This window comes from Mesoplodon densirostris, chromosome 7 (genome assembly GCF_025265405.1).
Source record: "Mesoplodon densirostris isolate mMesDen1 chromosome 7, mMesDen1 primary haplotype, whole genome shotgun sequence".
NCBI classification, from domain to species: domain Eukaryota; kingdom Metazoa; phylum Chordata; class Mammalia; order Artiodactyla; family Ziphiidae; genus Mesoplodon; species Mesoplodon densirostris.
This window is the reverse complement of record NC_082667.1, coordinates 50,336,037-50,348,373: the sequence shown is the minus strand read 5'-3', so window position 1 is coordinate 50,348,373 and position 12,337 is coordinate 50,336,037. Positions and strand designations below refer to the sequence as shown.

At 34.9% G+C, this 12,337-nt stretch overlaps 1 protein-coding gene across 3 annotated transcripts in view; it reads left to right on the top strand.

The window, feature by feature from the left end:
- The window catches only part of PCF11 (PCF11 cleavage and polyadenylation factor subunit), a 28,086-nt gene that overhangs the window by 13,565 nt on the left and 2,184 nt on the right, over nt 1-12,337 (top strand). For all 3 annotated transcript variants that reach the window (XM_060104372.1, XM_060104371.1, XM_060104370.1), the window contains exons 9-15: nt 1,485-1,584; nt 6,985-7,104; nt 7,591-7,696; nt 9,561-9,744; nt 10,719-10,874; nt 11,280-11,372; nt 11,937-11,972. In XM_060104372.1, coding sequence (XP_059960355.1) covers nt 1,485-1,584; nt 6,985-7,104; nt 7,591-7,696; nt 9,561-9,744; nt 10,719-10,874; nt 11,280-11,372; nt 11,937-11,972 — 795 coding nt within the window. The remainder of the gene's footprint in view (nt 1-1,484; nt 1,585-6,984; nt 7,105-7,590; nt 7,697-9,560; nt 9,745-10,718; nt 10,875-11,279; nt 11,373-11,936; nt 11,973-12,337) is intronic.

The following is a 12,337-nucleotide window of genomic DNA, read 5'->3' as shown; positions in this document are numbered from 1 at the left end:
GTACCCCTTGCCTTCACATATGCATAGCCTCCTCATTATGTCTTTTTGTTTTGTGGGGTTTTTTGTTTTGTTTTTGGCTTCAAAGGTATTAAAGTATAATACAGTTGTGTGTGTTTCATAGACCTCTGCTACATTGTACAACTTTTGAGCCATGATGAGCTTTATAGTAACCATAGAGCTGATTTTATAGACTGTTCTTCGATTAAGAACTTCCTTAGCCTGAGTTAACAAACAAGAAAATCAAATTGCCCATGCTTTTACAGTCTGTAATTCTTTTTCTTCCTCTCTTCCTACTTTTCACCACCTTTCCGTCATTCCAGTCAACTGCAGTTGTTTGATATTTACTTGTTCTGCATACATTTAAAAATGCTTATTGAAATAGTGTTAAAGCAATATGCTTATAATTTGTGGTTAATTCAGTTGATATTAATGACTACTTTTGCTTGCCTGCTGAAATTCTCCTGGGCTAAATTTACTTTTTTCCGGGTAGTGACACTTTCTTACTAGGACAGATTTATTTTATGCCAGTAACATTGCATGGAAGAAAGTGTAAAACAAGAAGAAAGGTTTTAAAAGCATGTTAGAAGCATTATGGATAGAAAGCAGCCTTCTGTCCATATCCAGTGGTTTGGGAAAACAATTGGCCTCCTTAGTTAGACTTATACTCTATTGTATGTTTTTAAGAGAAATGATACTCTTAATTGACAAGATACTCTAGAATGGGACTTGAGTTAGTCTTGTTCCTACATTATAAAGAACTGTTGGGGTTTTTGTTATGCATACATACCACTGAAGGTTCACACAGGATACTGAGCAAGGCTTATAAATGGACATTTGTTTATATAGTAGCAATATGTAGAAGTCCTACCTCATTCTTGACTACAAATACAATAATTGTATGCCTGTACAGTACTTGTTTCATGACTTTTATTTTTTAACATTCCTTTAAAATCTTTTACAGTCTACTTTGTAACTCAGTTTGATGGCTCACAGAATGATCATAAAGGAGTTCAGATTGTTAATTAAAGCAGGCTTTTGACGTCTGTGTAAAGGAGTTAGGTCACGAGTTCTGGCCTCAGCTTTGCTGTTTACTGGCCATTATGATTGTGTATAGGTCACATCGCTGGATGTCAGATTTCTGTTTGTAAAATAAGAGAAAACACTGGCAAGGTAAAGTGATTTGTGTAAGGTCACACAGCTAGTTTTTGGCTACCTTATGTTTGCATGGTATCTTAAACTTTTCAAAGAACCTTCACATCCATTATCAATTTCTTATAATTCTGTGAAAAATATAAGGGAAGGTCTTATTGTTCCTTTTTATAGAAAGCCTAGAAGTGAAGTGACCTAGTCAGGTTACACTTGTAAATTTTTATTATCATAAACAGGCCTCATGATATTTGTGAATATATTAACGTAATTTGAATGTTAAAGTTTTACTTAAAAATATAGAAAAGATGTTCTTAAAACCAAGATTTCTCTTAAAGGTTCTGACTGGTGTTGCTCAGCCAGTAGCATTTGGCCAAGGACAACAATTTTTGCCAGTTCATCCACAAAATCCTGGAGCATTTGTTCAGAATCCTTCAGGTATGTAATTTCTGAACTTTGTGTTTTTCAAAAGACAATTATTGTTTGATTGAGTAGCTGCCTTGTCAGTTTTAGAAAATGACAATTTTGAGAGGGCATATGCAATTTAGAGAAATTTAATCTGACTGGAATGTTTTGTTTTCTTTATGAGTTTGTTTACATTGTTGATGTATATTCACACTAATCCCCTTTACAACTAGAGATGGTTAGCCAGCACTTGTAGACCACAAAAAAGAGGGAAGGAGACCTAGTAGGTGGAAGCTAGAGGGTAGGGTAGGAATGTGACATTTGTATTTAGGTAAAATGAAGTAAATGACAAACCTCAGAAATATCAATTACTTGATACCTTGAATTTTTGTTTTGTGTGTGTGTGATGTTCCAATAAACATTAAGTGAATACTGCAGACATCACATTATAAGCTGATTCATTCATATGTCTTTATGGGCACTCAAGTAATAATTGTATACAACATGTTAAAAGGATTTCCTAGCTAGATGCCCATGATAAGCATCTATGGGGTGAGGCTTAACAATATTGTTATGGATACAATAACAATAGTAGATACGGGGGCTTTAAAAATAAGTTTTAAGGAATTCCCTTGTGGTCCAGTGGTTAGGACTGCATGCTTTCACTGCTGAAGGGCCCGGGTTCAATCCCTGGTTGGGGAACTAAGATCCCTCAAGCCGTGCGGTGCAGGCAAAAAAAAAAAAAAAAAAAAAGTTTTAGTTTTAATATGTGAAAAATGAGAAGTATATAAACTAAAATTACTGTAAAGTCAATATATTGAGAGCTAACTCAACCAAATTGTAGTGGTACTTGCTTTATTTCTGAATCATTAAAACAGCCATCTTCAGAAACATGCTGTAGCATGGCTCTATTAAGTTTACAAATTTGGAGAGTTTTCCAGAAGATCTGAGGTAACTAGGGAAGTCCTAGCCAAGCTCTAGTTTATACAGTAAGTATTAAACTGTATCACCACAGGAAGCTCACTCAATTAATTTGAAAACGTTTTATTTTTAATTGCTAGATTGACAATTAGGATTAGTATTCTTATTTTTTGTTTTCACTATAATGAAAAGGGAAGGAAAGTACTGAATATTTGGGGTCTAAAGTCAGAAGACCAGGGTTAGAATCTCCACTCTGCTACTTTACAGGTAGGTGGAGTATAAGCAAATATCCTTTCTGGGGTTCAGTTTTTTCCTCTGCAGATAGCATATGATAAAAATCAGGATTTGCCAGGAAATTTTTTTTTTCCCAGATTATCAAATGAGATAGTATATGCAAAAGTACCGTGTAACTTGTGAAGTGCTATATTGGTGTATTTCCCTTTAGAACTCAGTTTTTCTTGTAGAGTAGAGGATTTGTTGTATTGGAGTTGGTAGCTTGAGATAGCGTGCAGCAACTGCAAATTTTGCTCTTCTTTGTATGAGATAATATACAAAACCTGCATGTTTTCTTTTGCTTTTATAACCTTGAGGTGCTTATGTATACAAGGCATAGCAATGTCACAGAGGAAATCACATCTTATTTCCTGGGTTGGAGGTTATTGAATGAGATGTTAGATACGCCTTCCTTCTTCAAGTTTTACTTAAAGAGATATGAAAAGTATTGAGTGTTCAATATTTGGCTTCTGTAAGGTTTTTTCTCAAAACTTAAAGTAAAAACACTCTTTTCCTAGTAGTGAATATACTCATGTTCATTTATTCATCCATACAAATAGTGATCACTTGCTATATTCTAGGCATTGTGCTAGGATGACTTTATTAAGGTTTATCCTTCTAAGGGCTTTATAGTGTAGCAGGATCTATGGACTTTTTTCTTTTTCCTCTAAATAGTTGTTCAGACTTCCCTAGTGGTCCAGTGGTTAAGACTCTGCGCTCCCAATGCAGGGGGCCCGGCTTCGATCTCTGGTCAGGGAAGTAGATCCTGCATGCCGCATCTAAGAGCTGGCACAGCCAAATAAATTTTAAAAATAAAATAAATGTTAAACAGCTGTTCACTTGGTTGATAAGCTAGACACCATCATTGGGTACCTGATTATGAAATTCCAAACCTGTTCTGAGAATCACCTCTTATTCCTGTTTCTAAATGCACAGAAAATCAAATAAAACCTGAAAGTGTCTCAAGCTTTTTTTTGTTTCATGCAGCTCAGAGTATTGTTTTATTTATTTATTTTTTAAATCTTTATTGGAGTATAATTACTTTGCAATGATGTGTTAGTTTCTGCTGTACAACAAAGTCAGCTATTATGTATGTGTATATCCCCATATCCCCTCCCTCTTGAGCCTCCCTCCTACCCTCCCTATCTCACCCCTCTAGGTCTTCACAACACATGAAGCTGATCTCCCTGTGCTATGCAGCAGCTTCCCACTAGCCAGCCATTTTACATTTGGTAGTGTATATATGTCACTGCTACTCTCTCACTTTGTCCCAGCTTCCCCTTCCCACCCTGTGTCTTCAAGTCCATTCTCTACGTCTGTGTCTTCATTCCTGCCCTGCCACTAGGTTCATCAATACTGTTTTTTCAGATTCCATCTATGTGCGTTAGCATATGGTATTTATTTTTCTCTTTATGACTTACTTCACTCTGTATGACAGGCTCTAAGTCCATCGTCTCGTTACAAATAACTAAATTTTGTTCCTTTTTATGGCTGAGTAATATTCCATTGTATGTATGTGCCACATCTTCTTTACCCATTCATCTGTCGATGGACATTTAGGTTACTTTCATGTCCTGGCTATTGTAAATAGTGCTGCAATGAACATTGTGGTACATGTCTCTCTTTGAATTATGGTTTTCTCAGGGTATGTGCCCAGTAGTGGGATTGCTGGGTCATATGGTAGTTCTATTTTTAGTTTTTTAAGGAACCTCCATACTGTTCTCCATAGTGGCTGTATCAATTTACATTCCCAACAACAGTGCAGGAAGGTTCCCTTTTCTCCACACCCTCTCCAACATTTATTGTTTGTAGATTTTTTTGGTGATGGCTATTCTGACCAGTGTGAGGTGATACCTCATTGTGATTTTGATTTGTGCTTCTCTAATGATTAGTGATGTTGAGCATCTTTTCATGTGTTTGTTGGCAGTCTGTATGTCTTCTTTGGAGAAATGTCAATTTAGGTCTTCCACCCATTTTTGGATTGGGTTGTTTGTTTTTTGATACTGAGCTGCATGAGCTGCTTCTGTATTTTGGAGATTAATCCTTTGTCAGTTGCTTTGTTTGCAGATATTTTGTCCCATTCTGAGGGTTGTCTTTTCATCTTGTTTATGGTTTCCTTTGCTGTACAAAAGCTTTTAAGTTTCATTAGGTCCCATTTGTTTATTTTTGTTTTTATTTCCATTACTTTAGGAGGCTTTTTTTTTTCATTTTTTTCTTCTGTGTGGTTTTTTAAATTATATAAGTTATAGGTGTACAATACAGTGATTCACAATTTTTAAAGCTTTTGCTCCGTTTATAGTTACTATAAAATATTGACTCTATTCCCTGTGTTATACAGTATATCGTTGAGTTTATTTTATACCTAATAGTTTGTATCTCTTAATCCCTTACCCCCTATATTTATTTTTTTTTGTTTTTGTTTTTTTTGCATTACGCGGGCCTCTCACTGTTGTGGCCCCTCCCGTTGCGGAGCACAGGCTGCGGACGTGCAGGCTCAGCGGCCATGGCTCACGGGCCCAGCCGCTCCGCGGCATGTGGGATCCTCCTGGACCGGGGCACGAACCCGTGTCCCCTGCATCGGCAGGCGGACTCTCAACCACTGCGCCACCAGGGAAGCCCTACCCCCTATATTTATATTGCTCCTACCTTCTTCCCTCTTCCCACTGGTAACCACTAGTATGTTTTTGTTCTTTGTGTGTCTACCTCTTTTTTGTAATATTCCCTAGTTTGTTGTATTTTTTAGATCCCACGTCTAAGTGATATTGTACAGTATTTGTTTTTGTCTTATTTCACTTTGACTGTTTTTCTTTAAACAAATATTATATATACTGCCAAACACCTCAGTGCTTTACAAATATTAATTCATTTAATCCTCATAACAACCTTAGGTAGGAACAATTATTATTACCCTTTTACAGGTAAAGAGAACAGACACAGACAAGTAACTTGATCGTGTCACACAACTAGAAAGTGGAATTTCTAGTTAGAATCCCAGGAGTCTGGTTCCATAGTTCATCCTCTTTTTTTTTTTTTTTTTTCCATAGTTCATGGTCTTGATCACTAAACTTGGCTGCTGGAAGACATGTGATTAGCTAGTTACGATTCTTAGACATATAAATAGCTAATTCTAGTGAAAGGTAAATGTTAAACTGTTGTGTGAAGTGGCTGTTGTAATTGATCGTTGAGGTTGATTTATTCATTCATGTAGTCAGACATTTCATTTCAACAGACATTAATTAGACTATTGTATACAAGGCACCGTGCTAAGTATAAAGAGTGTGCAATGGTTAAGGGCAGAAGATTATGTATTGTATTGTGGATGCAAATTGAATTTCTGCCATTAAGAGGAATTTTTAGTGATTCAGAACTTTTTTCTAGAGGTGTGATAAATAAGATGCATAATAATGACATACAAATATATTAAAATACTGTTTTTATAGTTGAGTTAAAGAATTGTAATTTTTAAATTAGTGCTTAGGACAATATGGAATTGGATTGATTCCTCACCAGTGAGCTTAAGGAAAAGATTGTTATCCTTGTTTCATTTATTCAGATTTTTGAAGCTTTAGTAAGCCTGACACCTTTTCAGCAATAGCCTGAACTGCTTTGCAAGGGCAGTAATTGAGCAAGGGTCAGCGGGGCAGGAATATTCTGAGCCACATGGCTCATCTCCCTGCATTAGTTCCCCTGGGTAGTTATGGGAAGGTGGGGGAGCTGGGGGGCTGGGCAGGAGTACTTCCATTTAGGTTCTGGGTATTTTTTTCCCCTAGAAATCTGTGCTAAGAGATGTTAGCCTACTTCATCTATGCAAAATGACCTTTCCCAATATGGTTAGGTGAAGAATAGGGAATTGGAAGGGTGAAAAGTTGGACCTAGAGGTGTGGTGCTGCATTGCATAGAAGGGAGCACGAAGCTCTCTGCCCTCAGTATTCTGCTTTTCTTTGGCATGGATTTAATTGGGCAACAGTGGGTAATACTGGTTTTTTAAGGTAACACGTATGTCTGTATAAAGTATTAGTGGGTTTCAGTATTCGTCTTAGAATATATTTTTAAGAGGTCATGATTTGCTGACATAAATGCAAAGTTCACTTTTGGGGAGCTTTTGGTAATTACACTGATCTTAACAAGATTTCACTAAGTTTAATGTTGATAGGATATCTTGAAGCAACTTTAAAAATCCTTACTATAATTTGCATCTTTAAGTTCTACTTTTATTTTAAGAGTGTTATTTTTTTAAAGGTGTCCTTCCTAAGGCATATCCTGATAATCATCTCAGTCAGGTGGATGTAAATGAATTGTTTTCAAAACTGCTAAAAACAGGAATTCTCAAATTGTCCCAGCCTGATTCAGCTACAACACGTAAGTATGGTTCTGTAATTCATCTACACAAAGCTTTATTAAGTTATAAAGATGTATGATATGATACAATGATGTGTTCTATGATAAAATTTCTTACAGTGATTGAATTCTTAGGTATACTTATATAACTGGTTTATAATGAAATAAAAATTTTCTTACAAGGAACTGTTACCTTTATAGTGGACATTGTTTCAGTTAACTAACATTCCTGCAAACACCATGTGCAGACTTTTTCTAGTTATTCTGTATTATTTTAGCTTATAAAAAATAATTAGAATGTTGATGAGTTTCATGAAGATTGACTTTTAAGAGACCAGACCTAATATCACTTATCAAAATAAAGAATTGTCTTAGGTTCCTTGGCCAGTAAACCTAAGATCAGGAGGACTGAATAGGCAAGATGGGGCTATACACTATAGTGTTCCCCTATAAAGAGTACATGGAAACTGGTTTTGAGATATTTGTTGTGTTTCTTTTCAATTGAAGAAGTAAATGAAGTTGCTGCTCAGCCCCCTGCTGAGGAGGAAGAAGATCAAAATGAAGATCAAGACGTTCCAGATCTTACCAATTTTACAATTGAAGAATTGAAACAGTATGTAATCTAATTTTCTAAGGTAGAATGGACGGTGACTTTAATAACAGTGGATATTATCACTAGTGCTATTCGTCTTACCCCTCTCACTGTTTTTAAAATTTAGGAAGCCTGTTTTCCCTTTTTTAATGTGGTAAGATATACATAACATAAACTTAAGGAAGCCTGTTATCTTCTTTTTAAATATGTTTGCTGCACAAGTATTTAGGCCAGAAGTCTACCCCCAGATTTCTATTTTTTATTATCTCTGTTTAGTATAGCAAGTATAGGGAGTTTAAGGATTAGGTATTAGTAATCACTCATGTTTTCCTTTTTATCTCTATTTTCTCTTAATCATCACTGTTTTTTCTGTATTGATATTCTCATGCTTTTGAAGTTAAGAAAATGAGGTTTTTGTAGTCTAGTATTTAAAAAATTAAAAATTTTTTCATTTTATAGAAAATACAAATGAAGAAAATAAAATTACCTACAATTTCCACTTTACTGATAACCAGTGTTAACATTTGGTGCATATATTTTCATAAATATTTATTGCCTATATTATATAAAAAACATTTACAGTTGCTTTATGGATCCATTATATTGTTATGAGTACTTTTAAAAATAAAAGAACAGCTAATGGGTTTCATCTTTTTTTTTTTAATTGAAGCATAATTTATTTACAATGTGTTAGTTTCAGGTGTACAGCAAAGTGATTGTTTTATATATATAATATATATATAAATATATACTTTTTCAGATTCTTTTATTATAAAACATTGAGTGTAGTCCCCTGTGCTATACGGGTTTCACCCTTTTAAAGGCAATGTTTCTCAAAGTGATACTTTTCACATAGTTAAAACTTTATAATGAAAGTCTTACAGTAAAGGCTTATAGTAAAAGATGGCATGCCTTTTTCCTAATACTACTTTTTACCTGAAGGCAACCATTTCTTAACTCTTTTATCTGTGGTTCTTGGCATTTACTTCTTTATTTCTTAAAAGATACATAGTTTTCTGATTTATTACATTTCTTGATTTATCCCATTTAGACAATTTATTGACTTCCTGAAAGTGAAGATTTAGGTAGCTCTTCTACAGTCCTCCCAACTCTCCTCCATATAGTTATAAAGCCATTTCTCATTAAATTTTTATTCAGTATTAATATTATGACTCTAAATATTTTGTTTTCTGGTATACAAAGTACTATGTACTGTGCTTTGCTTTATTCTACTATTTAAAAAAAATTTCTGGGGTTAATAATTGCACTGTTTATTCACTTAGTTATTCTGCATACCTATTTCTTTCCGGATAGGGAGCCCAGAATTTAAAAAAACTGATTATTGCTGACTTCAGTTTCCCACTAGTCTTCTACTTTTTCTTTTTAGTTACCCATACTATTATTATTTCTTCTGTACCTCTTTCACTATTCTTTACATCAGGGTGGGACAGTTGAGTTATTTAAAACCGCGAAGATCTGGAGAGGTGAAATTTAATTGTTCTGCCATATCCACCCTGATATTGACATTACTCTAAGAACAGGCCAACTATTGCCTTATTAGTTAGCAGATGATCATTCCATTATTAGCTAGAAGGAAATAAGTAACTGGGCTAGGCCTATTGATAAGAGGGTAGACACCATGTTCCAAAATTAACCAAAGTTAAGGTAAAGAGAGTCACTGACACATTACTAGAGAATATTATTGACCTTTGGATATTAATTCTTTTAGCCAGCTGTTGGCTGAAACATTATTTTGTCACATAATAATGGCTTAACCATTATCAAAATATGGAAAACTGAAGTACTTATAACTGCCTTTTTTTTAAGGCCATTAAGTCAGCCACAGTATCAAAACTAAAGATTATTTCTGTATTTTTCAAAACAGACGTTATGATAGTGTTATAAATCGACTGTATACTGGTATTCAGTGTTACTCTTGTGGAATGAGGTTCACAACATCACAGACAGATGTATATGCAGATCACTTGGACTGGCATTATCGACAAAATAGAACTGAAAAAGATGTAAGCAGAAAAGTCACTCATAGACGTTGGTACTACAGTTTAACAGTAAGTAATTCATGTGCCTCTGAACTGTCTTTTAGCCTTTAAATTATATCATTCAAAAGTATATTAGTTTAGGGCCTCCCTGGTGGCGCAGTGGTTGAGAGTCCGCCTGCCGATGCAGGGGATACGGGTTCGTGCCCCGGTCTGGGAGGATCCCATATGCCGCGGAGCGGCTGGGCCCGTGAGCCATGGCCGCTGGGCCTGCGCGTCCGGAGCCTGTGCTCCGCAACGGGGGAGGCCACAACAGTGAGAGGCCCGCGTACCGCAAAAAAAAAAAAAAAAAAAAAAAAGTATATTAGTTTAAGTAATTGCTGAGCAGTAACTAGTGAATTTTTTGAATAAAATTTGACCCTTAGAATATAAAAGGTTTTTTTAATTAAAAAAATTTTGAAGAGTATGTATTTGTTTTTTGTTGAAATTAAGAGTAGAACACAGGTTTCTTCTAGTTCTAAAATTCCAAGGTTCTGTGACTGATTTTTTTTGGTAAAAAATTGTGCTTGGGGCTTCCCTGGTGGCGCAGTGGTTGAGAGTCCGCCTGCTGGTGCAGGGGATGCGGGTTCATGCCCTGGTCTGGGAAGATCCCACATGCCGCGGAGCGGCTGGGCCTGTGAGCCATGGCCGCTGGGCCTGTGTGTCCGGAGCCTGTGCTCTGCAATGGGAGGGGCCACAGCAGTGAGAGGCCCGCATACCGCAAAAAAAAAAAAAGAAAAATTTTGCATGAAATTTATCTTATTTACATTAGTAGTTGTAATTCTATAGTTAAAGGAATGTTAACGTTAAGATCTTAATTGTTCATTAGTTGCTTTATGTTGTCTATTAGTTATGGGGCTCAAAGAGATGGTGTAATTCTAAATAATCAATATTAAAGCATATTGTAGAAGAAAGTACTCTTACGTTTAAATGGCATTGTATTGAAGGTGTTCAGTAAGGGTCTAGAAACAAATGAATGTACTCTTTTTAAATTAACTCTTTTTAAGGACTGGATAGAATTTGAGGAAATAGCTGATCTGGAAGAACGTGCAAAGAGCCAGTTTTTTGAAAAGGTGCACGAAGAAGTTGTGCTCAAAACTCAGGAGGCTGCTAAAGAAAAGGAGTTCCAAAGTGTACCTGCTGGACCAGCAGGAGCAGTTGAGGTAAAAGAACAATGTTCAATTTTCTACCTCTGGTCATGCCTTTCACGTCCTTTAAGTAAATAATCATAAATATAACTTTATTTACATCCCTCTTTTAATGATTTTGAGACTTCTTGTAAGCTTTACTCTTCAATGTTATTCTTGTTATCTGGCTTTGGGTTTCATAACCGCTGTAGTTACTACATATTTATCTGTGACCAGGAGCTGTGTAATGTTAACTATTTTTGCATGGAAGAATGCGAAATCCTTAGATCTTACTTTGTATTATATATTTGAACATTGTTTAAATTTTCAGAAAACTCTTAAATTCTTTTCTCCACTTAACAAAATGTTTCTGTATTTTTACTTAATGGCATTAAGTGTGTTCTCTTATGTAAACTTCATTTTTATATGGTTCTATTTTAGAGTTGTGAAATTTGTCAAGAACAATTTGAACAGTACTGGGATGAAGAAGAGGAGGAGTGGCATTTAAAAAATGCTATTAGAGTAGATGGAAAGGTAATTTTCAGCTCTTTATGAAGTACTTTAAAAGGAAGTATTAAGATTTTTTAAAAAATTTTTATAGGGGTAGCTCACTACTTTGAAAGAAAAGTGTTAATTGTATTTTTATTTTGGTTTTTAATAGAAGTGGTATTTCTAAGGTATTGAACTTTAGAGAGAGTGTGTGAGTTGGAAGGCATTTTAGCAATCATCTGGTCCTGTACTCATTTTATAAAAAAGGTTGCGTAACTAGTTAATGATAAATCCAGGACTAGATCTTCTGAGTCTAGTTAGTCTTCTTTCTGCCTAACCACACTATTTTGATTCTGAATTTATATTTCATCATCAAAACTGTTTCTGTCTTAACATACCATGTTATCTACTTAAATATATAAAGGAAGTTTTAAGGGAAATCAGGATGAAAATTTTGTTTTTATCTGTTTTTGTGACCAAATGATTTTCGTTGCCTTTCCAAAGATAGTTTATCTCTGGTTTAAATTTAAAAAGAAAATCATACCAGAATAGTCCATTAGAAATGAATATGCATGTGAATACTTACTTACTTTTTTGTTTTTGCTTCAGATTTATCATCCGTCATGTTATGAAGATTATCAAAATGTAAGTTCTTTTTGGTTACTGTTTGTTCTTTACATTGATAAATTTTATTTTCAGTTATTTTTTGCATCTGGGCAACATTTTAATTTTAATCTTGATGTGTTGAGCTGTCTTACTTTTGATGTAATATTTAGGTTGTTCACTAAATATTGGTGCTAGATTGATAGGGTCTGATTTAAATTTTGAAATTTTTGTATCATTCCTTGCATGCACTTCATTTGAATCTTGATGATGTCTTCTACTAGAGTACTAGACCTAGAGAATGAGAAGGTTCATGATGGGAATAATTTTCTAAAAGTTATGGGTAGCATTTACTGCTTACTCCACTCGGCCATATAATATAGGAATAATTTTTAAATTATCATACA